Source organism: Argiope bruennichi, chromosome 6, assembly GCF_947563725.1.
Source record: "Argiope bruennichi chromosome 6, qqArgBrue1.1, whole genome shotgun sequence".
Taxonomy (NCBI): Eukaryota; Metazoa; Arthropoda; class Arachnida; order Araneae; family Araneidae; genus Argiope; species Argiope bruennichi.
The window spans coordinates 19297945-19325865 of NC_079156.1; the positions used below are offsets into that span (position 1 = coordinate 19297945).

Below are 27921 nucleotides of genomic sequence, written 5' to 3' on the forward strand. Positions count from 1 at the left end.
ATCATATCTATAAAAAGTTGGGAAAGGTTTTTTTCCTCCCTCTTTTAAAAATGAAAGGGTAACTTGTGAAGAGCAAATCAATCAAGTGAAATTAAAAGTTTATGCATTATATTATTATACCCAAAAATTTGGCAACATAAATTTTCTTGGCCTTGCATTGCTATTGAATTGAGAAGAGTTTTTAAATCTTATATTTATTCTTATTGATATTTATAAATGTTGTAAATAATTAGAATATTCAAAATGCCATCAGCATCAACAAAGCTTGAAAAACAAACGTCAATGGAAGCGTTTGATCCTATGAAACAAATAGTTACAATCGTTGAAAAAAAGGTTCGAAATTTAGAAAAGCGAAAGGTTCGTATAAAAAGCTTCTTTTCCGTAGTTTTAAAATATGTATAGTTTGCATAAGTCACTAGCCTGAATGGCTAATATAAATGATTATTTAATGAGATTTTATGAGTATTTATTGAATGAAATGAAGGAAAATTATTCGGTGTTATGTCAAATGGATCTTTCATACCTAGCGTCATAGATTGTTTTGAAACAGTTTTTAAAATTCTAGTACTTAGTAAAAGTGCACATATCTGATTTTTTTCATAGTTGTAAGCGAAATTCGTTAGGAATTAATATAGAAGTTAATTGAAATTTTAAAAATCACTTGATTGTTCAATATATAAAACTTATACGTAGAATGTATGTATCGATGCAAATATTTTTGTTTCGAAGTAGTAATTCTATTTGAGAGTTTATTGTATCTGTAGATTAGTATGGGATTATTAATGTTTATATATGAATAGAAATTCTCTTTGTGAACGAGAATCTGAGTTAAAAACTTGCAAGTTTCTTCATTTTGATTTATTTCATGATGTTTCATTTTATGATACAGATATGGATATTTTACTAATATTGACATTCATTTAATAGACTGAACATTTAAAATATTAGAGAAAATGAACTGTTGTTTTCTGAGGTAGTTGAATTACATTTTATAATTAATGAATTTCTGACTTCATCAGGATGAAATTTTTTCTTACATGTATTTACTAAAAAAAAGATTCACAGTGCCTTAATTGGGTTGTATAAAATCATGTATGATTAGAAATTAATAAGAATTTTAATGTGGGAACATGAAAATACTAATAAATATAAAGGTACAGTAAATGTTTGAAATAAACATTTTTTAAGATTTATATGTGTTGAGAAAACTATAAATATGAATATTGCGAAACTCTTAATAAATATATTTATATTTAATGTTGAATTTATTATATATTTATTGTATATATTAAATTATGAAATCTTTGAGTGGAGTTTTTTGTGGTTGTTTTAGTTTATATATATCAGATAATTAAAAAATGGAAGGATTTGCCATTACAAGTACTTTATATATATATATATATATATATATATATATATATATATATATTATAAAGTGCCATAAATATTTTTCCTATTTAAAGTATAATAAAACTAAATGTTATATTTTTCTGTAGGGGAAGCTTGATACTTATCGACATGATTCTCAAAATGGAAAAGAATTGAATGAGGATCAAAAAGTGGGTTTTTCTTGTGTGAATGTTTCTGAATTAAATGATATTATTATAATTTATTTATATATGTATTATTTATTTTATATGAAAAGAATTGGTCTGCATTATATTTTTGTTAAATATAAATATTTTTTTAATGAAACTGCAACTTTGTATATAGTTGAATAAATAAAATATCTTGCATTACGAAATACCTTAAATTATAAATTAATATTAAAATTCCTTTTTTACACAAATCTGTAAGAAACTATCATTTATTATGTAGTTTCTTAAAAATTTACATATTTTTATTTTTGTGAAGTAAACCTTTCTTTTTTCCTTGAGTGTATTCTAATAAATACATATTGTGTTCTCAAATGCATATATATATATGCAATATTTTTTTGTTACAGAAAAATATTTTTATATTTGTGATGTTTAATTTAATGTGAAAATTCCTTAAAACATATAATTGGTGGTAGAAATTGTTGAAACATCATCAAAAGATGCCTTTTGTTTATATTATATTTTTTTTATATAAACTGCATTTTTGAAGTAAAGAAAGTGGGGAATCAGTTAAATAGAAATCAAATCTTTAATCATCTTCCTCGTGATCAAGGAAAGAATTAAATTTTTTGCAGTTATTCATATTTTTTTTGTTAAATCTGTGATAAGAAAATGACACTTTCTGAGCAAATAAAATCGAAAGCAAGGAAAAGGGGGGTATGGAAGCTTATATAGCTTCAGAATAGAATTTTTCCTAAATTGATCAGTGATAATATTTGATTTAGGTGTTCTTTCCTTCACCCTTTTTAAACTAGTTAGCATGGTGAAGTAGAATCTGAATGGAAGGAATTAGAAAATTAATATCTGTAAATAAGATACAAAAAAGCAAATATAATACAGAGAGCCTTTTTATTGTCTGCAACTTTATATTTAAGAATGAGAGTATCTGTTGAATCAATGAATTTTTTTAGCAGTTGAAAATTTTTTATTGTACTAAGTTGTTTTTGAACAATCATAAATGGCCAATTTCCTCTTCAAAACAATGGTTTTTAAAGAAATGTGCAATATATATTTCAGCATTGCAAAAGAGAATTTAAAGGTAAATAGTTTAAGATATCTATTTTAATGCAATAGGAAAGGTATTGTATAAGGTAAAATCTTTTTTTTTTATATGGGAAAATGCATTTTTTAAAATACTAAATCAACATTTGAATTCATTTTCATTAAGTGTTTATTGAAAGCCTTATTATGTTTTAGAGTATTCAAAGTAAGGGAATTTTGAAGAAAATCCATTGAATTTTAATAAAGTTTTTAAAATTCTGCTCCCCTTCTCTCTTTTTTAATGGATTGATTTCTGATTTGTTTTTATAATCTGTTCACTTCTCTTTCTTGTTTACTATATTTTATAAGATTGTTTTCACAGATTCAGTTTAATAATATATGTCTTTGATTTTGCTGAAAATAAATATATATTTCATATATAATTAAAATATTAATTATTGCAGAAAGCAGTTGAAAAGTATGACTTGGTTGTAGAACTTCTGGAATTTGCAAAAGAACTTCAAAAACAGTTCCAGACTGTTGTTCAAGAGGTATTGCATGATTTTTTACTTAAAAGTAATATGCATCTAACCATATATAAATATGCTATATATATATGCTATTTTTTCAGAACACAAAAGCTCAAAAGAAAGCAGCAAAGCGTGAGCAGTTAGAACGACAACAACAGGAATTACAAAGGATAAAGGAAATTATGGTTTATCAAGATCTTTTAAATAGCATGGGAGGTGATGATATAAGGCAAGATTTTTTGGAAGGAAACAAAGGAGCTGTAGTAAGATTTTTTTAAAAAATAAGCTTTTCTTTTGAGTTTTAAAGTTATTATATTGTTCTATGAATATGTGAATTAAAGTATATTAAAGGATAATTTGATTAAATTGTACCCATTCCTCATATTGTGTTAGATTCCTGCATAGCGTTTTTTTAAAATTTCTTAGAATTTGATTATTTAATTTTTTTCAGATTAAAAGTTTGTTTTTCATGAAGAAGTTTTGAAATAGCCATAATTTAGTTTTTTTGTTTTGTTTTTAGTATGAATTCTTAATCAACAGAAATCAAAATATTTATAGATTAACTTGGAATGTGCTTCTCTAGTTTATGTGTTTCTGGCTGTCCAATCTTCGAAATTTCAAAATAAATAAATAAAAATATTAAGATTAGTTTGGTTTGGTTTAATGGCAGAAGGACCAATATAGGTATATTGCACCAAACATTTATATTAAGCTTAAATCAATAACTTTGATACCTTTTTAATTGATAATTTTTTAAAGGTAATAAAGTTTTAAATTCTAACATATTACATCAAAATTTACCTGTTATTTGGAGTTGCTGTTAAGGTATTTTCACTTTCTAATTTTGATGGTTCTTATTGATAAGCAGATTATTATTATATAAGTAAATAACACAATAACGAGTGATTTTTTATAATTATATACTATTTTTGTTTATAATTTCAAAACAGCTAAATTTTAGAGTTTGAATGAATCATATTAAAATTGGATAAATTTTAAACAAAACTGTTATATAAATTAAAAATAAGTCCTGTTCCCTAAAATAATAAAAGTTTTGGCTTATCTTATATTGAGAGAGCAAGTGTCGTTTTGAAGATGTATATGTTTATTTTTAATCCATTTAGAATCTTAAAAAATTACTTATATATATTCATATCAACATTGTACTTTTCTGTTTATTCATATTGGACCTTGAAATTTTATTTTCCTTCAATTAATTCTGGAAAGCTCTCTGCGTCATCATTTCTTAAAAAAAGGATTATAACTTACTAAGTACTTGTAGAGGCTAAAATTTTGGAAACCTTTTAGAAAAAGTGCATTTTGAAGATTAAATGGCTTATGACAGCAATAGTATTTGTAGTAATACCATAAAGCTACATATTATTTTAAAGATAATTTAAGAAGAATGTGATTCAGTAAAATATATTCACTTAGCATTATTATTAATTTTTTTTTTAAATTATAGTGAAATAAACGGAAGAAGCATACCTTGCTTCAGTTGATAAGAGATATCTTTTCTTTATTTGGATGTACCAATGAACATGATTGTTTAGAAGTCAGTAAGGTAGTATTGTTATTAGTGGAATTCAGGAATTGGTCCCATGTTTTAGAACTGAGGGAAGGTCTTTTTTTGTGTGTGTTACTATTAAGTTGGTCATTCCCCCCCCCTTCATATTCCATTTTGTGAGTCATCAAAATGTAAAAAAATAAATGGCACTAAGAGTTGGCTGGTCATCCCTATCCTCCTCCAATGATATTACGATTTGCTATTGCACGAATGAGGTTTTGATTCTAATGAAATTAGAAGAAAATTGGGGGGAAATCTTAATTAAAAGTATTATTTCTGAATTTTTGAAGGAGAGTAAGTAAACTCGGAGATTACAAAACCCAATTGGTAGAGGCAGGAAAAAGTGCCAACTACCAAATGCTGATAAAATATTCAACAGACGGTGTCTTATATGACAGAAGAAAATCATTTGGGAGTATACAAAGTAAAATGGTGAGTGCAAGGACCATTCAGTGCAAATTTCAGAAATCTGGTCTAACTACTATGAATAAAGACATTGTTAAATCTGGAACATAAATAAAAAAATATTAAACTGAATAAAAATCTATGTTTTTAGGACTGCAAAATAGTTGTGGTGTGTGATTTGATGAGACCAAAATCTCATTATTTAGTAGCAATGTCACTAAATTTGTAGTGAAAAGAATAGAGGATTTTCATTTCATATTTCCATTGTACCTACTTTTAAACACTCAATTAATATAATGATTTGAGGATGTATGACAGGCATGGATAGAATTTGTTTGTTTAATGGAAATACAAAAATACAAAATCAAATCCAATACAAAAATGGAATACTCATTCCAAAACTTTTGGCATGTGTTCTTTTCTTGGATAATGAAGAATTTGTATTTCAACAGGATTTAACCCCATGTCATGTTTTTGCCATGCATAAAAATTGGTTTCAAGACAATCACATTTCACTATTGCAATGGTCTGGGCCCAGACTGTAATACAATTAAAAATCTTTGGTACAGAGGATAAAGTATTAAAGTCCTATTGAAGCAATTATCCAGTCAGGGCATCGCATAATAACAACTAAGAAATTAAAAGTATGAAACTCTTTGGAATGGTAAATAAAGCTTGCATAAAAGTTCTGTTTAAATTACAATCATATTGACATGCAACTTTATAGTATATTTCTTAATAAAATTGTTGTTATGAACCATTAAATCTTTAAAATGTGCTTTTTCTAAAAGGTTTGAAATTTTGGCCACTACTGTATTTTAGAAAACCTACTAAGAACTGAACATAATGGTACCTTAATATAATGTTTTGATGGATAGAAATATATGGAATGTTATCTGTAACAAAAAGCATCATACTTTTTTTAGTGGGATAGGGTATAGATTTATAAATGATTTTTATAGCTCTGTTAGGAGCCAATATTGATATCTACTAAAATTGCTGTTTTTATGTTTTTTACTTTTGTATAAACTGTACTTTAACTGTATCTTTTTCTTATAAAAACAAGAAATCTACATATATAAAACTAAAGCGATTTTATGTATATGTTTGAAATAACTATATGGAATTTTGTATAATTTATAGAAATAAACTGTAAGGTATATAAAATTCATTATTAAAAATTATAAAATTTTTAGTAGTTCATTGATTTAATTAGCCCTTTGGATTCTTTAAAAATATTAATTCTTTGGATTAAATTTGGATTCTTTAATATATTAACTTGTATATTAAAATTTATTCTATTTTCCTTCATACTATTTTTTTTCGTTAAGTATAAAAATAAGCAAACTTGTTCGTTATAGACTTAATTTTGAGTTACGCTTTGACTTCATCGATATATTGAATATCATTTAGTAGTTATGAACGATTAAATCATTAAAAAATATGACCAACTATTTTCTTAAATTAGAATTGTTGTTGTGGTAAACACCACAGATGCCATTGAATTAAAAAGCATTTTCTTAGAGGGTATGAGAATGTAGCACAATATTTTTTTGCAAACATGCAAATTCTGTTAACCAAAAATGAAGGCAGGCAAGCAAGCAAGTTACCATGATTAGGTTTATGAGGATTAGGACTGCTGAAAAAATGCACAATTTTTCAAGCTGCATTTTATTTTCACAGGTACAATCCTGCAACTTCCTAAGGTAGTATTTTTATAAAAGTAGATCAGAACCAAGTATTATATGTTATTTTCTACTAATATCCTGTATTCAGTTTTTGTTTTAAATTCTTAATAGATTTGCAGAGATGTTTTGTCTTATATTTGACAGAACTGATAAAAGTTTGGGCAATGAATTAGGTAGTCATTAAATTAATTAGAATTGTCTTATTATTAATTCCGTGACAAAATGTTCACCCTTGAACTTCTTTACTTAATTTATTCAATGATGCTTTATTATGTTTAGAAACTTACTGAAGAAGAGTTAAATAGCCTTGATGAACTGTACAAAACAATTTGCCCTGAAAGAGACCCAGAATCCGACAATAGCAGTGATTTTGATACTGCTTTATCTTCTGCGGCAGAACATATTCAAGCACTGCTGGATGCTAAAAATAAAGAAGCATTTGGAACAACTTGTATCCTTTTATGTGTGCTTATTTTGAATTTTTACTTGTCACTTTTAGTTGTCTGAAATGATATTTTTTGCCTGATTATGTGGAAAGGAATTTCCTCTTTCACAATGGTAATAAAGCACTCCAATGAATTTTAATGGCTTAAAATTGATTAAAAAAAATAATTATTGAAGTCCTATTCTATTTTTAACTTCAAAATTCATAAGTGTAATTTTATGGATAATTTTTCACTGATTGCAAAGTCTTATTTCATTGCTACTGAAGTAAAATGTATAATTATGCAGATTAAAATTTCCTGAAAAATTAATTTTCAACTTTTTATAATTCTGTAGTTTTTTATTATTATTTATTTATTTATATCAAGGAACTTCAAATGATTCACTATCTTGAATTATGGCTGAGAAAAGATATCCGAATGGAAGGGCTGTGATTAAAAAATTGCCTTTGAATAAAATGCTGTATGTGATATATAGATGAACTAAAATTGCAATGATACAAGTCACTTAAAAAAAGGTTTAAAGTTACAATTAGTGAATAAATTCAATTCAACCACTATTTTAAATTTAGATTTTAGAGACCTTTAAAAGGTAACATTACAATATTTTTGTTCCTGAATAATACATTAATTTCTGGAAAATAAAGAATGTGTAATTCATATATGCAATCAGTACCTATACAGTTTTTCCATAAAGATATAATAATTTGAGAATCAAACTGATAAGCTTCCATTGAGTTCAGTTCATGTGATGTTGCATTATAAATGCATTCACACATGTCATGTGACTTTTGGTTGCACCTTCTTATGCTGTGCTGAGTTCATCTTAGATGCAAAATTTTTTATAGTCATCATATAAAAAGCAAGTTGTAACGCTGTGGAAGAAATTTTGTATGTTTTGTTTGGTAATTCTAGTTGCAGGGACAAAGTTACGGTTGTGCTATTTGATTACAATTGCCTTTTCACCCTATAAATAGATATTTTCAAGTTTTCTAAATTTTGCACCACATAAAAAACAATTATATGCATCATCATGAAAGTTTTTGTATTTATAATCCAAGAATAAGACATTTTGAACTTATGTTGCTCAAATAGTCTCTAAATGAATGTTATAAAATACAAATATAATTACATATTGTAGTACATAATATATATTTGTGGATATTAAGATGAATTATTGATGAAAATTAATGCACCAAACGAGCCTTGTTGTAACCATTTTTTATATATTTGACTTTATCATCACTTATTTCAAATTATTAGACGTCTTACCCATATCCTATATATATTTTTGACTTGCAGCATGGCTGAAAATCCAATATTTCAACTGCATGATGTATTAGAAGATGTTAGTTTTCTAAAAAATATACTTACATTTATCTATTCTTTTGAATCAGAATTTGCAAAAGTTATCTTTATTGAACTTATTTATGAGATTTCTGTCACATAAGATACCTAATAGCTGATCTCTTTCAAGAATTGATATTATCTGGCACAATGTTGAAATATCTAAGGAAGGATAGTAAGGGATCTTTTATCCTTCATTTTTTTACCTTGCAGGAAAGTAGTTATCCGAGACCTGTGATTAGCACACATTTCCACTATGACACTCTGAAATAAATGTCAATTTAAAAAAGGGGGACAAAAACAAAATTTATATTTGAGTAATAGAGATTAAAACAAGATTCTAAAAATTCGATTTGATATTCAGTTAAATCTTTTGTGTAAAAATTAGACCACCAAAAATTATGTAATGTACCATTATTGATGCATATCCCACAGTTTGACAAATCTTATTATAAAGTTTTCACATTTATTTTCTGGACCAATTTATTTGAAATTGAATATTTTTGAAAATTATATACATATATAATATTTGGCTGAAGATTTATTCATTTATGATATCAGCTATGGATTTAATTCATCAGAAAAATTTGGAGGAAAAAAATTATGCTGGTGGATATGTTTAATATTTGCACACACACACGCACAAAAAAAGGACAAATAAATATTGTACACGATGAAACCTAATGAATTGATATAATTGAACTGCTATAGTTCATGCTATGATTTGGCTATTTTTCTTTAAGGCAAATTATTGATATATGATATTAAAAAAAAGAGGTTCTTAAAAAGTTCATGTTTTTTTAGGGGAACCATGGCAGCCCTCTATCTACGTAAAGGGTCTTTATACATAAGTATTTTACATGCCCTGTGGATCTGATCCTGTTGTGTGATTATTCTTTACAATGTAGATTGATGATTCCATGGAATTTCAAATGTGTAATACAATAGAAATATAAATTGTTTTATTTTAATTGTATCGAAACAATTATATCAAACTTTTATGTATCAATAAAATTTCATTGTATTGAGGCTCAAAATTCAGATTGGTAAATCAGGAAATATTTTCATTTAAAGTTAATTGTGATTCATATTCAGTTTCAAAATAATCATGTTGAATTATAGAGTACTTCAAAATGAAGAATAAGTTGTGATAAGGTCAGTTTTTTAATGATTTAAAAAAAAAAAAAAAACTGTATTTATGGTATTTTAAATGTTTAGTTCAAAATATTTAAGGAATTGTTACAAATTATTGTGTGGATTTATATTGTGGAATTAAAAGATGATTTTTATGATATAGAGCTAAATTTCTTGTTTTTGCAATATTTTACCTTCACATTGGGTTATTATTTTTTTAAGCATTAGTTCAAATGAGCTGAATCACAAATGTTCTAATTTGATACACACCTGTTGAATCAAAGCAACAATACATTTTTTAAATAACAAGCATCATTTAATAAAATAGGGTTAAAAAATTGATATTTAAATATTCAAGTGCTCAATAATATTGCAGCCTAATAGTTTTTTATTTGTATTTTTATTTGTATTATTATAATTTTATAAAGGTAAATTTTCTTTAATATGATTGTTCAGATAAAGCTTTGAGAGAGACACTACAGAAAATTCATTCGTGTAGTTATTTTAACAAATCTGAAGAGGAAGCTCCAAATGAAACTGAGTCAAATGTATCAGAAGTAAAGGAGGAAGATAAAAGTACCCAAGAGCAACAGTCTTCTGAAGTACAGATTTCTGTAAAATAATACATTTAGAAATAGTTTATTCAGGGTACTTACAATAGAGTACCTCTTATTTGCAAGGCTATATCTTATTTGCCAAGGAAACTTAATAAAATAATTTTTATAAATGATGTAGTAGATATTTTGAAGTTTCTATTGATATATATGTGTGTATAGATACTGACTTGACAGTCTCTGGGATTTTAATAAATTTTTTATTACATTGCTAATTTTAAAGTAATTGGATCGTAATATGTTGATTTGCAAATATAACCTTTAAAAATTGGGTTTTTTTTGTCTTATTTAATCTTTCTATATATTTTTATGGACTTGCATATTTTATTATTGATGAGAGGGAAAAAAATGTACCAGAACTGTTTTTGATATAGAATAATTATAAATGAATATTGCACACTCTGCTCAGTTTTTGATAAATTAATATGGAATGATTTTTTTTTTGTTTAAATATTATTTTTAAGGAATATTGCATACTTTGCTCAGTTTTTGTAAAATATACTTTTACTGTAGAATAACTTTTATTTATTTAAATCTTATTTTCAGAAAGATCATGTTTCTTATTATTTCAGTTAAAAGAAAACAATAGATATTGAAATCTCTAATTTCAAAAATTGTAGCATTATAATGTTATACATTTGATTTGTCTGTCAGTATCTCAAAAGTGACTGAAATATATCTTCCTCTCTGAGAGTATGATTAACACTTTGCCGTCTGCATGTTTCGTAAAAATTTCTTCGCTCTTGGTGTCGGCAGCACTAATTTAGATTACTTTGCTTGTTGCCAGCAGTTTTTTAGGTTATTGTGAGATTATAAATTGTAAAGTTTTACTTGTCGATATTTTTCATACAACTCCGCAATGGTGTCACTGGATGGCATAGTATTAAGCTTCTTAATCTCATTATCAGTTGCAGTTGATGCATTACAATTTTTATACAGCACCTATGTTAACAAATACAAAAGTGAAAATCCTGTTTTTACATTAATGTCCAAAGAAGGTATTTTTTGAAAATCATAATATTAATAGTTTTAATCATAGTTTTTTTTTTTAATGACCAGTCAGTACAACAAAAGAATGACTAAAAGTTTGATGAAATAATGATATTGGTTTGAATTTTTTACTGTAATTAATAGCATCGCTAAACATTTGTTGAAAATTTTCTAAATGCAGAATTGAAATAAGTATAACTGAAAAGCTAATTTTTGAATTTTAAATTAGTGGGAGAATAATTTTTGAAGTTAGCACAAAAACATTAAGATTTTGCTTAATTTTGGACTAATCAAAAGTCTTAACATTTTGGGAAGTTATGTTTTCATGAACACCTAAATACCCTAAAATAACTAGCCCGAATTTGGTAATTATAATCTTGGGTTCTGCCTGTAAAGCATTTTGAACAATTTTTGTATTATAAATGGTGTAAAAGAAATCCATTTTTCGAATATTGTTATCTTTTCATCTTAAACGGAGGAAGAATAGTGAAAGGAATTATACCTTTAATCTTCAGTTTGTGCAAAAGGCTTACTTTTTTTGTTCAAATAAATAAGCATCCAAATTTACTTTCATTCTAAATTTATATAGATTGTTGTTTTTGGTTTTCTAATTGCTAATTTCGCCTATCATTTTAGTTTCCTGGTGACAGAAAAATTATACTTAAATATTATTTAGTACATTTTGAATTCATATGATATTCTTAAATCTTTTGAATATATGTAAAATATTGAAGAATATTATTATATGACAAATCATCTAAAATTATAAATAATTTTGTGTAACCAGTTGAGGAAAAATTAAATTCAATCACAAAGAGTCAAATATTAAATAGCATTACTGCATGCAGTAAAAGTTACTTATAAAGAAAAGTTTTAATTTTATTGTACAAAGCTGTCATTGCTTTGAGGAAATTAACAAATTATATTTGCCAATTCTATTGTATTCGGCAAATTATATTTGAGAAATAATTTACCAATTATAATTTAAAATGATGAAATATTTGTTTGGCTAAGGAGTCAAACTATCAAATAGTTTACTTATAGAGAGACTGAAAATGCTGCTGCTGTTTTCTTCTAAAGTATTGAAGCAAAAGAAAATGGGATGATGAAATTCTTAGTATCGAGAAAACTTATTAAAATCTGTTTTACATTTTTTTTCTTAAACTACATTTAACAACCCACCTATATGAGTCATATTTGACTAACAATGATCTAGGAACAGTTATAGCTCAGATGCTATGTCGATAATAAAATATTTATTTTAAACAAAAATGTGTATCCAGATTCAGGGTTAAAAAAGCACACTAAAATCGCACTGGTAATGATTTTAAGGAAAACTTATTGAGTACCTTACTAAAATTTTTTGTTTTCTATAAACTTTTCTCTTTTTGGTTATATTTTTTCTACAGTGCCTCTTAATATAGACATATTGAATGCTAATGTATATTAAAATTAATTGACAACAAAATCTTTTGCTAATCAAACTATGCTTTAGTTTTTTAGCAAATAAAAAAAAACCAAATCTAATAATTCTTCTTGTCTGCCCAACCAAAAAATGAATTAAAAACTATTATTTTTAAAAGTACTGAATGATACTGTAAAATGATGTATAATTTTTATTTTTCAGAATTACTTTTTTTTAATGAAATAGTTTGGAAATATAAATATATATGTGTATATTGTAAAATTATAAAACATTAAATTTTTATCTGCACTTATTTTTAATATTTTGAAATTGGAGTTGCAATGACTTAGTTCATTTTGCAGCATACAATTTACAAAAAGTATGTTAAAATAAAAACGCTATTGCATTAAATTGCTTTAAAAAAAATTTTTTCTTACAGTTATATTACAAATTTTTTTCTCTAATTTCTATATTTATTACATTCATGATTGATTGTGCAGGTGGAGGACTTCGCAATAGCTCAAAAAAATGACGAGTTTGTGCTTCAGAAAAGTGGAGCTACTGTACCTCATGCAGAAAGACCTTATTATCCAGTTGAAAATGCACCTGTATATCCTGATCAGGCGCATCCTATTCAAGAAGTTTTGTCGGGACAGGGTAATCTCAATTTTTTGCAAGAGTCTCAAATTGAAATAACAGGTGATTTTTCAAAATTGTTATTTAATTTTGATTCTTAATTCACTATCGGTAGATTTTTGTAATGCTAATGTTTTTATCCGTTCTTAAAATATACCAGGTGTCTTAAAATAATTAAGACTTTACAAACTTTAAATGAAAGATGGGAATGCAAGAACAAATAGTGTCTGCAATATAATATTAGTTGTGAAGGACAAGGGTGATTGATACCCTCAAATGTTTACTAATGATTTAAATAACATAGGAGAAAACATTGCAAATCATATGTATTATAAATACAAATATTACTCAGTGTAGAGCTTTGAAATACTTAAAATGATGGATACTTAAAAAAATATGGGATTTGACATCTGAAACAATACATGTTTCAAATACTTGCAACTGTATTGTCGTGCTATTGTTGATTTTTTTTTTTTTTTTTTCATTAAACTTGTGCTATTTTACTAGCAAGATTATCTGATATATCATTTTTTTTAAAAAAAATATTTCATTATTCAAGAGTTCTTTCAAGCTCAATTTGTCATTTTCATTAACTTAAATTGTAATTGTTTATTGTAAAAATGAATAGTTTTTGTATATCTGATATACATTTATATTTTGTAATTATGATTATAATTGTTCAGTAAGAAGAGGTTTGTTTTTATTTTTGCCTTTTCTTATTTTCATTGAGCAATTAATTTACAAGGGAATCATATCAGTATTGTTATTTTTGATCATTTGAAGTTCTTAGCACATTTTATTTAGAACTCTATTTGAGTAATCAGAATTTAAAAGTTATATGAGTTCAAACAATGTTTCCTTTTCCTTTCTTAAAAAAAAAAGAAAAACTTCTGATATTATATTCTTATATCAAAAGTTAATAGTTGTTGTTAATACAGTTGTTAAATATGAAAATTCTATCATGTTTCAAGTGATCAAAATATAATTGAAGAAAGAGTTTAAAGGCTGTTTCCTCATTTTTAGCTCAGTTACCTTTATCTTGTAAGAATGAAGCCTATTTTTTATTAGTAAATGATTAAAACTCTACAAAAGAAGAAGGGGGGAAAAAATGGAAATCATATGAATAATTTTTTTATTTTCTATTTGCTTGTATATGGCAGACATATTAATTTTTCTTATAAAAATTTTATATTTTTAAAATGCATAGCAAGTTTTAATTCTTGTATCTAAAATCTTCACTGAGAAAAATTTTGTCATGTTTAATCACTTTTTCACTTCACTGGCACTGACAAAAAAGTCACCAAAAATATAACTGGAATATTCCTAACCTAATAACCTTTTACTGCCACATTTTTAAAACAAGTTACTTTGTCAATAAAGTCTACTTGGTGAGATTTGCAGCATTATTAACATTTTTTTATGTGTTATAATGGAAAATGGAAACGTAATGACTTTAGAAAACATAATGAGTGTCAGAAAATGGAAATGTACCGACTTTTTATTAATTCTATTTGTCAAATTTTCTACCTGGAATTTACTATGCATAAGTAACATTTTCTTATCTGTGTTATTTTTTCATGTCAAAATGTAAAATCAGAGTATTTTTGAAATGATTTTTTTAATTAAAAGATGAAATATTTATATATTTTTTAATATATTTTAAACACTCTGTACTTTGATTTAATGTAGAATTTTATTTTATGACTTTTGTTGTTAATTACTTTTTAATTACAGCATCTGTGTGCTCAAGATTAATTTAAAACTTACCAATCTATTAATAAAGAAATGTTTTTTTTTCTTTCTTTTTTTTTTTGTTTTTTTTTTAAATTAACCTTTTCACATACAAACTAAATAATAATTCCTTAAAATTGAAGTGTTTGGAATAAACTGTTTTACATTTTTCGGATTTGTCTGTTTTGATAATGTAGAATTTTGTATTGTAGAGTTCTGTTAAGCTATTGTAGTTATTACAAAACTAGTTATTTTCCGTTCTTAAAATTTCTTATTAGTGTAGATTGCTTTTTCTACTCTAAATGAAATGTCTCTTCTAGCATTCCTTTTTGTAGTTCTTTGTTTTGCAAGGTGCTTATTTGTTGTATAAATTTTTGTAAACCTTTACTTGTAAAGTGTGTATTTAATAAATTATTTCTTATATCAACATAATTTCATGACTTACTTCTGATCCATTTAATTTCAGATTCTTCCATTTCTTGATGAAACATAAATTTCATGTGTAATTCTATAGACAATTTTTATTTAATTTTTTCTCATATACTCTTACATGCTTTTGTATTTGAACTTGTAATTAGGAGACATGATTTTGGGGGGAGTGGAATTCATTACATAAGCACATCAGTTGCATCTAATCAGAGTGAAAAAATTGTTTCATTGTTATAAGAGTATACTTAAGTTAATAGAAACAGAATTATATAAAATCTGAGTTTTGTACTTTAATAAACTAATAAAAATATAACCTCTTTAACATGAATATTTGTACTGGTTCATAATAAAATATTTAATTTTGAATGTTTTCAGAACAATTAAATTTTGAAGAATATTTGAATTGATTTTTATTGTATTTTAGCCTCCTCTAACAATCAACCAGCATCTACTACTCTTCCTGGGGTATCTTATGCAAATGTCCAATTCACTCCCGCACCACAATCCATAGCAGCTGCAAACATTGCCACTCAGCATCGCACAAGAAGATCTAGTGAAGAGGCTATTGTCTTACAGAACCATTCTGCTGCAGTCTTAAACAACTCTGCCCCTCTTCAGCAGCAGCAGCTACCACCACAGCAGCAGCAGCAACCCCAACAAGCTATCCCAATGCAACCAACAACTCAACCAGCAGATTTTGATCCTGGAAGACCCATTCCAACCCAAACATTCACCAATCAAAGTTTCTCAAATGTAGTCCATCCAATGATGGCTGTGCCTCAAAACTATGTTCCTGTCACATTACCACATGGCATTTCTCCAGCTCATGTCCTTCCCACTAATATGGTTGTGCCACCCAGGAGTGCTGTGTCCAATCCTAACATGCCCATGGCAACAGCACATGTTCCGGTGAGTGGACTTTCAACTGCGTCAGCACTCTCCCAACAGGCAAACTTCCAATCCCTTTGCTTGAAAATGAATGTGAGGATACATTTTCTGTTTATATTTTTGTTGCATTTGCTTTCTTTGTATTTCGGATTGTCTTTTTCTCCCACACAACCAGGGCATGGTTAAGGTTAGGATAAAAATAAAGCAAATATTTTTTCTATATAGTGTAATACAAAGCTTATGTGAATTCCTTTGTTCCTTTAAAACAATTCTTGTTTAAGATAAATTTTTACTGCTTATCATAGAATCATAATGTATGTAGTTGTGTGTAAATAACTATATTGTTTTAAGTTATATTTTTAAGCTAGAAATTATCGATGTTCCTTCCCTGATTCTATTCAATTTTATCATCTATGTAAATCATAACTAGAACTTTAACATGTATAATTTATGAGGCATGTTTTGTTAACAGTTCTAAGAAAATTGAATTTGAAGAATTCAAGTATGTTAATCAGGATTGCCTTGGCACCAATAAAATCATTTAATAAGCAGGGAAATTTGAAAATTTCCATAAAAACCAGGAAAGTCAGAGAATTTCAGTTTCTTAGTTCCATTTTTTTCATCCTTTGTTTCTTGGTTCCATTTTTTCAAAAATAATGATCTCTAAATATTACAAAAATAAAAGATCGTAGAGACATAATACCAAAAAATGAAACAATACCATTCATGATTGTGTAATCGTGAAAACCCATCTTTTTGCTACTCGCTGCCCTTTTTTTTTATAGATCAGTCTAATTTTAATTTCAGAAGCAATTGTTCTTTTTCTGTGAAATTCTTGAATTACTATGAGGATGCATGAGATTGCTATAATCGCATGAGAGTATAGAATTAATTTCTTTGGCAGGAATAGCAATCAACATTCAATCTGCAGAAGTATTGTGATGGTGTTTAGTTGCTCACATGTGAGTTTATTGAATTATTTATTTATTTTTTTGAGAAGTTGTGAACTTATTCCAAGTAGATAAAGGCCACGATAGCCTGGTGGTAAATTCTCGGCTTCAGAACTGGAGGGCTTCAAGTTTGACCGATTCCACCAATGAACCATTGTGTAAGCGGATCTAGTAAACATTAAATTCGTTGAGGCCAAATTTCCTCTCGCTGGTGTGGTGTGGAAGTTTGGAGAGGGAGTACCAGCTCAGTTGTTGATCTCGTTTTCTTACCGCTATTTAAAATTACGAGATCCGTCCCAAAATAGCCCTAGTGTTGCTTTAAAATGGGACATTAATATAACTAAACTAAACGAAACTATCCAAATAGATGAAAGAATTTTTTTAAATAACAAGTTAACCAAAATGTGTATTTAACATGGATTGGACAAAATGTCAAGCCTGACTTTGCTGAATGCATTGGAGAAATTCCTCAAAACTATTTCCGCCTTGTAAGAAGGAAAACAGGCATTGGAAGTTTAGGAAACAAGTATTGGAAGAAAACAAGTATTGGAAAACAAGCATTAACTAGTAATGCCAAAAGAGGAAAACACAAAATATGCCAAAGTTATCATTGATATTGGACTTTATATCTAAAATTAATACAGGAGAAGAGGAAATATCAAATTTAATGTCCCAAAATAAGACAATTTCGAAATTTTTAGTCAAAATTGTACTTTTATTGGCATTAAACCTTATTGCATCACATTCGTTGTTCAATGCATTCAGTGATATATCAGAAATATTTTTGCATATGTTCACTGATAGTGAAATAGGCCAAAAATGTAATTCTGTACATGATTTGTAATATATTAGCTTCATTTTCCCAAATAGTTCTTAAGAAATCATTAAACGATAAAGAATTGTAATATGTTTTGATGATGTTTGAATCACATTTTGCAAAAATGCCAAATGAATCTTATTGTGAGATATTTGTGTGTATCAACCCATAGTCTTTACATGATATTAGAATACTGAATATCATAGTTTAAGGATTTTGAAGAAGTTATATGAAATTTGAACTTACAGTTGCTTTTACAAATTAATTGTAAAATTAGTAATTAATGTAAATTAAAAAATTTTAAAACATCAAAAAAGAATTTCCATGCAAAAAGAAAAAAAAAAGAGAGTAACATTTTAGATCTAGGTACATGAGGACTGCACATAATCCTGTGAGCATTTCAGTATGAAAAATCTGTTAGACTGAAAGTATATTTTACTTTAAGAGCAATGTATAAAATATATAAAGATGGTTGAACATAAGAAATATAAGAAGCTGATAAAGAAACATATACTACATCAAAATCCATATTTTTCTAATTCCATTTGTTGCAATTGTCTATAATATATACAGACTAAAAAAAATTTATTTTGTGAAGTACTATTTGTGATCTGTACAGTTAATGAAAAGAATCGAATTTTGAGTAAATGCAATAGATATCTCTCATTAATAGTAGTCAGACATAAACCTATTTTTACTACTAGTTTTTACAATTATGTATTACAACAGAAAATGACTTTTTTATGCATTTCATTATAATGCAAATTTTTGATAATTTCTCTATTCAATAAGTAATACTTAAAACTTTATATCTGTCTGATAACGTAACATTGCTTTGATTTTAAGACTCTTTCTCTTGAAATTGTTATCAAACTTGTTTATGATCAATGTCTGTAATATGTAGTAAACATAATTTTAATATTTTATTTCTTGTATCTATATTTACATACTAGACTTAAATTTAACTGCGGAGAATTCATTATTATGCTAAAAATGTATAATATATATAAAATTATAAAATAGCATTGTTTATATTCATTACAGAAACTCGCAACAGAAATTTACACTTTCATTTTCTCTTCATATGCAATTACGTTTGTTCTGAATCCGTTTAAGCATTTAGAAATTTTCTGTGATTATTCAGTTTCAAATTTGTAAGATAGGTAGCTCTAATTCTATTTGTATATTAGTCTCATTTCTTTATTGTAACTGTATTTCTTTAATTATTTGATATATTATTATCTTTGATATTATTATTATTATTATCTTTGATATATTATTTATAAGAGAAATAATTTTATGAATTTTTTTCTAGTATAGAGGTGGTTGTGCTATTTGCATTTGTTAAAATTGTCTTATCATATTTCGATCAAATTTTTGTTTAAAAGAAATAGAATGCATTTAAATCAAATTCAAGGCTTTTTCTACACTATTGCTGATATTTAAAAAAATTATCGTAATATATCATCATATAAAATATAAAAATAATTTACTTTTTTTTTATTTTAGATGATGTTTTTGCATTTTCTTTTTTTTTTATATGCAATTTTTATTTGGCAGTATTTAAAATAGAGGTTAACTTTCTTCAGTGAAAACAATTAATTTGTGAATGAGAAATGAACATTTTTTTCAGGCTATATTTGACTAAAGTTTAAACTCCGCTACTATTGAAGGAATTTTTGTCATTCCTTTGTCCTAGTAATTTTTTTTTTTTTTTTATGTTTTGCTTAATTGGCTTGTGTTCATTTGTTTGTCTATTTGCTGCTTTTCATTTTGTATTAAACATATTGTTTTATTTTAAATTCCCAGTAAAGAAAAAGTATATTGGTTATTTTTTACTTTTTTTACTACAAAATAAAAACTTCACAGCTTTTTTTTATCCCTCCCCCCTTTTTTTTGGTTTAATTTTTGTATTTTTTGTAAAAATTTCAATCTTAAAATTATTCTTTTACAGATAAATAGAAGTTAAACAATATTATATACATACATTAGCTACCAGTTGTTTGTTTTCTACCTCCTTAATTATGATGAAAGCCTTATGGTTTTATGTGGAGAAAAGGCATTCCTTGTTTTATGCAGGCATGTTGTTGATTAATGCTTGTATTTATTCTATTTTGGAAATAATTTTCTGTTTGTTTATTTTTAATCATATTTATTATATTAAAGTGGCCATTATTTATACATTAACTGATATACTCAGCATTGCTTGGAACAAAATTATTCTTAAGCGTTTTAATAATGAAAAATCAACTATTTAATTAATGCCAGAAGAACTTATAAGTACTTATGGCAAATAATATCTATAATTGAAAGTTAGTCATATAAAATCAAAAAATGTATGTTCGTATAATTTTTACAGGTTGTGCATACATATTTTACATGTTGCGTAGTGTCATGAAAAGTGCTTAAATTTGAAAATCATTTTTAAATGCCTTAAAAGTTTGTAATTTTGCAAAAAGGTCTTTAAAGAGTGTTTTATCTTCTCAAGCAGTTCAAAGAAAACTTTTTATTTCGCCATATATTGTATACAATAAATCAAAAGCATGGTCATAAAGGTTTGTTTACCAATATGTATTATAATATCATTTAATGACTTTTTTCCCAGTCCCTCTTTCTTCAACAATGTGAATTGTTATTTATAGAAATACTGAGAAGATTATCTCGAGGGAGCAGTACAAAATAGTTACTGTGTCAGACTTGTTACAGCCTATTACGAAGGGTTACTTCAAAGTTTTCATTAGAAGTTTAATTAAAAAATAAAAATGATGAGTTAGTGCTGGAGGAAATTTATGCTTTCCATCCCAGCCATGTTGAGTCTTATTGGTTGCAGCATATATAAAAATCAAATACGAAATTTTTGCTCATTCTATGCTTCTATATATGTATATCGATATTTTCAGAAATAATGTATCCAGCCAAATTAACTGGTAATTTGTTAATTTTAGGAAATGTTGGAAAAGATCCCAGATTATTTTTAAATATAAAATTGACTTAATTTTTTTTTTGATAATGCTAATTTTTTTTCTTCATATATTTTTTCAATGCCAAAAATTTGTTTTACTTTAGAATTAACAATTCATTATTATGAAACAGAAGACAAACTTTGTTTAGAAAATACTTAAGTTTATTTATTTATGAATGTAAAGTGTTGCTTTTATTGGAGGGGCTTATTTGCTTAAAAAGTTTCGTTTTTGCTGCTATTTCGCAGTACAAAATCTGTTTTGATTTAAAAGTTTTTTTTAATATATTTATTATATTTTAATAAGCAAAATCATTCTGCTATCTCTAGTTTAATTAAAATCTTTTTTTTTTTTTTCTTTTGTCCCGGATTATTTTTAAATATAAAATTGACTTAATTTTTTTTTGATAATGCTAATTTTTTTTCTTCATATATTTTTTCAATGCCAAAAATTTGTTTTACTTTAGAATTAACAATTCATTATTATGAAACAGAAGACAAACTTTGTTTAGAAAATACTTAAGTTTATGTATTTATGAATGTAAAGTGTTGCTTTTATTGGAGGGGCTTATTTGCTTAAAAAATTTCGTTTTTCTGCTATTTCGCACTACACAATCTGTTTTGATTTAAAAGTTTTTTTAATATATTTATTATATTTTAATAAGCAAAATCATTCTGCTATCTCTAGTTTAATTAAAATATTTTTTTTATCTTTTGTGACTAAAGAATTTTAATATCTGTTGATTTCTTGAAAAATTAGTTTATTTTATTAGTTATTATTTTTTTTTTTTCACAAAGCTATATTAACTGTACAATCTGTTGAATGCATATGATAACTAATGAATCTAAAATGTCTTCCCAATGGATAATATTAAAAACATTTTTATGCTAAATATTTTCTAGGACAAATATTTAAAATTCTTTTTGTACCCATTTTAGCAGCAGCTCAATACTGAGTCTTCTCAACCAATTCATGTACCACCTCAACAATATGAAATCAATGAAATTCAAGAAAGTAAGTCATTTCATTTTTAATAAATATTGAAATATCGAGAAAATTCAAAACTGGTGCTTTTAAACATTTTTACATGTATCCATTTCAAATTTGTCTTTATTACTGTAATGATAATCATATATCTTACCCACTTAATAAAATGATGTGTATCACATATATACTACTCGAAAGTAACTTGTGTATAATTTTAGTGATTTATATCTGGAAGTTGAATTAACTATTTAAACTTTGCAATCCATTTTTTTTTTTTTTTTTTCCTTCTTCTTCTTCTTCTAATCATGTCCATTTCGATACCTATCCATCTTTGATAAGAATGATATAACAGTAATGAATTTCCTGTACATTATTATATATATATTACTATTGTGTGTTAGTGATTTTGCTTTTTTTCCCTATCTAAAATTTAATTTTTTGTCGTTATTAACTGATAAATTACGTTCTCAAAATGTTAGGGCTAACATCAAATTTAAAGAGAACTTGTGAACTATTAAGTAAAGAATCATTTTTAACCGCTTTTGATAATTCTTTTTAAAATGAATGGAATATTCAAATTTATTTATGGCAGATGAATTTTAATTTTATTTAAATGTAGCTAATTGAATTCTTCCAAGCTAGCTTTCATGCATTTCCTGCAAAAATGCTTGAAATTCTTGGTTTTCTAAAAACATTTTTGATCTTGCTACATTGGATATTATAATAAATTTTTAAAGTTGTTACAGTTAAACCAGTAAAAAAAATTGTTAATATGCCATATGTTTTTTGTGGCCGTTTGAGAATTGTTTTCTCTCACTGCATTCATTTTTGTGCTCAGTTTTTTTTTTTTATTTAAATTTTTTTTCAATTTGGAGCACTTATTCTCAAAGAATATTGCAGGCTGCTTTGTTATAGTTTCATTTGTATTTGTATTATTTTGTAAATATTGAATACATACAATATTTAGATATTTTGCATGTATATGATTTCAAATTTGTATACATATTTTAGCAAAACATGCTGCTGCTTCTTTTGGTAATGGTGGTGGAAATCATACTTCAGCTGTTGAGAGTCGAAATAGACCAACAAACAATGCATATGCAAGGTCTGCTGGTCAGGTAGAATATGCTAATGATCGAGGTAACTTCAATTATTTAGTTAAATTACAAATGTAAAATATTCATTTGTTAGGTTAACTGTTTTTGGCAGGAGACAAAATCATCCAAAAGGATAATTGATAGTTTTGGAAATGAAATTTAATGTATACTATATATATACAGTATAAAGAAAGATAATGCATGGGAAAATATTGAATATTCCATGCAAGGGAAAGCATTATATATTATCTAAGAAATGTGAGCTTGAAATTTTTTTGAATATTTATAATTAGATGTATGTAAATGTGGTAACTTAAAAATGCAATGAGTTAAAAGCATGAAATTTGATATTTTGTCTTTAAACCAGATGTTTTATTAAATTCTGGATAGAAACTTTCTGTAGGAAAATTGTCTGTCTTATCAATAACAGAATATGGTACAATATTTAAAATGTCTTATACAAATATAACTAAAAAATGCAACAAATTAAATAGATAAAAGTTTGCAAATTTATCATTTGCAGAATCTGTATGAAATTTTAGAGCAAATATATTTGCTGGTTCAATCCATATTTGTTTTAATCTGTCTGAGTGGGAACTTGTGAATATAATAATTCAAAAATGCAATAGATAGATGAGTGAAATTTGTCAGTTGGTTTGATTTCCAAAATCTTATGCTTGTTTCAAATTTTATATCTTTAGTCAAATGCTTGATAGTGATGCTTATAGTCAGCTTTAGTCAGATGCTTATAGATGCTTTAGTCAGATGCTTATAGTGATCCATTATGTCAAGTTAGAAAAATAATTTTTGGTTTTGGCATAAAAATCATAAGTAGCCATCATACTTTGGATTCATTTGATCAACAGAAAAGGCTACAAATGTATATCTGATTCTTTTGCCAGTGTAACAAAACTTACCACAAAATTTTTCACAGTCTAAATGTATACAAGAAAGTTAAGAGTAGAATATTCCCATGGGATTAGTTAGTCATAAATCTCATTTATTTTTTCTTAAGGGAAATGCATGGCATTTCCTATTCACTTCTCAATACCTTGTCTTTAATTTTTGATTTTAATAGAAATTTAATACTAGAGCAGAAATGTACTTTATAATAAGAAAATTTCTTTTTTTACATTTTCACAAAAATACAATCTTTTAGATGAATAACAAATTATTTGCATTTCATTGAGTGAAAATCTTATTTAAAATTCACTCTTATTTGGATTATTGTTATTGGTTAAGAGCATATGAAGAGCATTATGAGCATATATGAGCATTAAGAACAAAGAATTATATGGTGATGGTTTTGAAATGGTGCAAAATACCTTTTTTTTTTTGTGTGTGTGATATTTTTGAAAGTTATAGCAGAAAAATGCCAAAATTTATCTTAATTTTTAATTAAAATTCTAATTAATGGGAAAAAAATCTCTGAGGTTTATTTTCCAAGGTATATATAACTATGAAAATATCATATTTATTTCAATTCATATAGACACATGCTGAAAATTACATTTTTCTAGGTTTAAGTTGCAATAATAGTTAACTTATTTTTTAATTTGAGTTTTTGTCAATGTGATGGTAACACGTTAATAGAGACTAATTTTTTTCCCCATGCTTGCATAACCTTGCAGGTTAAATTTTATTTTGTGCAAAATAAATTTAAGAAAGAAGTGACCAATTATTTTTAATTCATTAACAATAGAAAGTTAATTTATAGCTTAAAATATAAGTATTGTTGAAAAGATAAGTTTTTAAATTTTAAGATGGTGTAAAAACCATTTTTCTATTTTCATATTTTTCGAAGTTATCATGGAAGGACGCCAAAATTTTACTTGATTTTTAATTAAGAAGAATTCTAATTAAAATTTCAAAAAAAAAATTCTCTGAGATTCACATTTCTATGCTCCAAAATATGTATGTGCCAAATTTAGTAGCTCTAAGTCAAATGGTCTGACTTGTAATGTATCAGCATAGAGACACACATACATTCATTCATCTTTATTGTAATTGAAGATTAAAGATACTTAGTTATTAGGTTTCTTGAAGTGTGTTTGGAATAATTTATATAGAAGTTAACTTTAAAATCTGTTTTGAGTAATAATGGCCCTTTTTAAAAATGTTTTATATTTCATCATGAAAACATTTTTTATGAATGGGAAAGCAATGATAAATCTCATCTCTAAGGGTTAAAAGGTTAACAATTTCAATGTAATTAATATCTACTTCATGAGGTATCAGTTTGTTTTATTTATTGATTTTCATAACAATATCTAGATTGCATAATATTTCCTTTATTATTATTTAGCCTACCAAAGTACAAACAATAGTCAAGCTTACATGAATAGGGAAAATTTTGTTGATAGTTCAAGCTACAGCAGCAATTTAAAGAGAGGATTGACTTCAAGGGGAGGTAAATGTATTGTATTTTTTTAACTGTTCTTTATATTTTACTATTTATTCTGATCATGACTTGTATTTTATATTGAATTAGCTGGTGTACTTTCTATTGTTTAAAAGAAAAATACTTTTTTTAGATAAAGTAACTGGTTAATCGACTGTCATGAAGCTTCCACTTATTACTTCTATATGTATCTATGAACAAAATTCAAAAAGTTTATAATGTAATTGCCTACAATGACACATCAAATTACCTGTTAATAGTCATGTACTTTTTACATGATTTAAAAAAACCATTGACAATGATACTGTTCATTTAATCAGCATTCAAGAATGCCTATACATATGTAAATAAGTTCCCTTTTTTCATGATTAGAGATAGACAAAAATCTTCTAGTTTAGTTCATCTTCCGGTTAACTAGTACTAAAATAGCTGATTTGGCAGAATATTAGTAATATTCTGCCAATAAAGTTAAATTGTTTTGACAAACTTTATATTCGTGTCTTCATTAAATTGTCAGACATTAAAACTGTGTTATTTTAATTATGTTATAGATATTCTGTCTATTGTGTAAGTGAACTTTTCTAATGGGGACCAGTTCCATGACATAATTGGGATGTTATGTTTAATTCATCTATCCTCTAAATTTTGTAACCACTTTTTTTATTGATCTTGTAAACTACATAGATATGAAACTATGAAAATAGTTTGATTTCATTCACTTTAATGGAAATACTTAAAAACGTTCATTTAATCTAGAAAGAATTAAGACAAAAGAAGGAAGACGAAATTGGCATCATTGAAAAGATAATTGTTTAGACTTTAAAATAGTGTAAAAACCATTTTTGTGCAGAAATATTTTCAGAAATTATTGTGAAAACTATTAAAATCTGGCTTCTAGGTTAAATAATCTATCTGTAGAGTGCCAACACATACATTCATCTTTGTTACTAGGAGAGATTGATTTTAGTTAAAAAGAGATGAGCTATTTTTCATGTTCTATTTAGAGCATAATGTGAAAAAAAGTAAAAATAATTAATTATTTAAAGTTTTCAACCACATTTTCAAATTTTTATAAAATTTGCTAATATTAAAGAAAAAGAGCAGCAGAAATGATGGCCACCATATTAAAATAAATGAAAAATGATACATCATTAAACGATTGCAAATATGATTGAATATGAGAATTCTTGTAAGTTAAGTTTTTATAATTTTGTAGATTCATTTCCTCTCACCCATATTTTACATTCACTTATTACATTATGAAAAGAACAGTGTTTCTGTTCACACTTCTTCATAAGCACTTCTGTTAGGCACAGTTATTTTTTCCAAAGTATGCATAACATTAAAAAAAAAAAAAGTTCCTTTTTTAAAAAAAATCTATAACATTCCACTGTGTCATCCTTTTTTGATATAACTGACATACGGATCCTTGATATACAAACAAAAGTATAATATTCAGATAGGGCTAAACACAAAATAATTTGAAGCAACATTTATGCATTTACATATGTTATATAAATGTTATCATTTTGTATCTTCAGTTTAATACTTTACATTTATGATTTCTTTTTTTAATAATGTAAATATTTAGCTGTCAAGTGATTACTTTGAAAAAATCACTGACTTCACTAATGTTAAAAAATGATCTTTATTTTCAGGTGCAAGAGGTACACCTAGAGGCACTGGCCCCCGTGGAGGCAGAGTTGCTTACAGGAATTAGTGACTAATTTTGAATCCTGATTTCTTCACCACATATTACTTTCCTTTAAAAAATAATAAATCTAGTTGCTCTTTGAAGTGACTAGTCTTGTTTGGATCAGAGCTGTTGCGATCCATTCCAATCTGGAATGGCCTTGATATGTATATGCCTTTTATATCTGAGTTATCTCATCATGCGGTGCTTCCAAGGGAAAAAAAATATTCATTTTTCAATAATTATGAAAAACTTTTTCTCATTTTCCCCACTAAACACCTCTTCAAAAAAACCACCTTTTTCTCATTATTAGTCTTGTTTGGATGACTACGCTATTTGCAGCATGAGTAGCTAATGCTGTTATGTTGTGTTTCATGTTCAGTTGGGGACCAGTCTCTCTTCTTAGTGTATTATTTGTTATTGATGTATTTTTTAAAAATTTCTTTGAATGTATATTGAAGGAAATCTGGAAAGGTTATATGTGTACTTAGTACTATTATTTTTCATTAATTAATCTGTTTGAATTGGATGAAAAAAATCATAGAAATTTTTGTATGTGTTAGTATTTTTCTATTAAAATACAAATAATTATGCTATCTACTGTTAATTTTTTTCTGTAACTTTTATTTG

At 26.1% G+C, this 27921-nt stretch overlaps 1 protein-coding gene across 4 annotated transcripts; it reads left to right on the forward strand.

The window, feature by feature from the left end:
- The first annotated feature begins 127 nt into the window (after positions 1-127).
- On the forward strand, positions 128-27888 carry LOC129972174 (caprin-1-like). Of its 4 annotated transcripts, none has more exons than XM_056086203.1 (12): positions 128-357; positions 1497-1559; positions 3044-3130; positions 3211-3372; positions 7049-7220; positions 10150-10295; positions 13203-13401; positions 15923-16407; positions 22055-22127; positions 23112-23240; positions 25503-25607; positions 27257-27888. In XM_056086203.1, the coding sequence occupies exons 1-12, from the start codon at positions 244-246 to the stop codon at positions 27316-27318; spliced, it is 1797 nt and encodes a 598-aa protein (XP_055942178.1). In that variant the 5' UTR covers positions 128-243; the 3' UTR covers positions 27319-27888. The 4 variants fall into 4 exon arrangements, with proteins under 4 accessions (XP_055942178.1, XP_055942176.1, XP_055942177.1 ...); XM_056086201.1 differs by having other exon boundaries at positions 15923-16479; positions 27257-27887; XM_056086202.1 differs by having other exon boundaries at positions 22052-22127; positions 27257-27887.
- Positions 27889-27921: the final 33 nt, after the last annotated feature.

Excerpts from the sequence above, each read along its gene's own strand:
- LOC129972174 (XM_056086200.1), top strand. The coding sequence starts at position 244 with ATGCCATCAGCATCAACAAAGCTTGAAAAACAAACGTCAATGGAAGCG. Across the intron at positions 3,373-7,048 it reads AAGGAAACAAAGGAGCTGTA|AAACTTACTGAAGAAGAGTT; the intron begins GTAAGATTTTTT and ends TATTATGTTTAG. Across the intron at positions 13,402-15,922 it reads GTCTCAAATTGAAATAACAG|CCTCCTCTAACAATCAACCA; the intron begins GTGATTTTTCAA and ends ATTGTATTTTAG.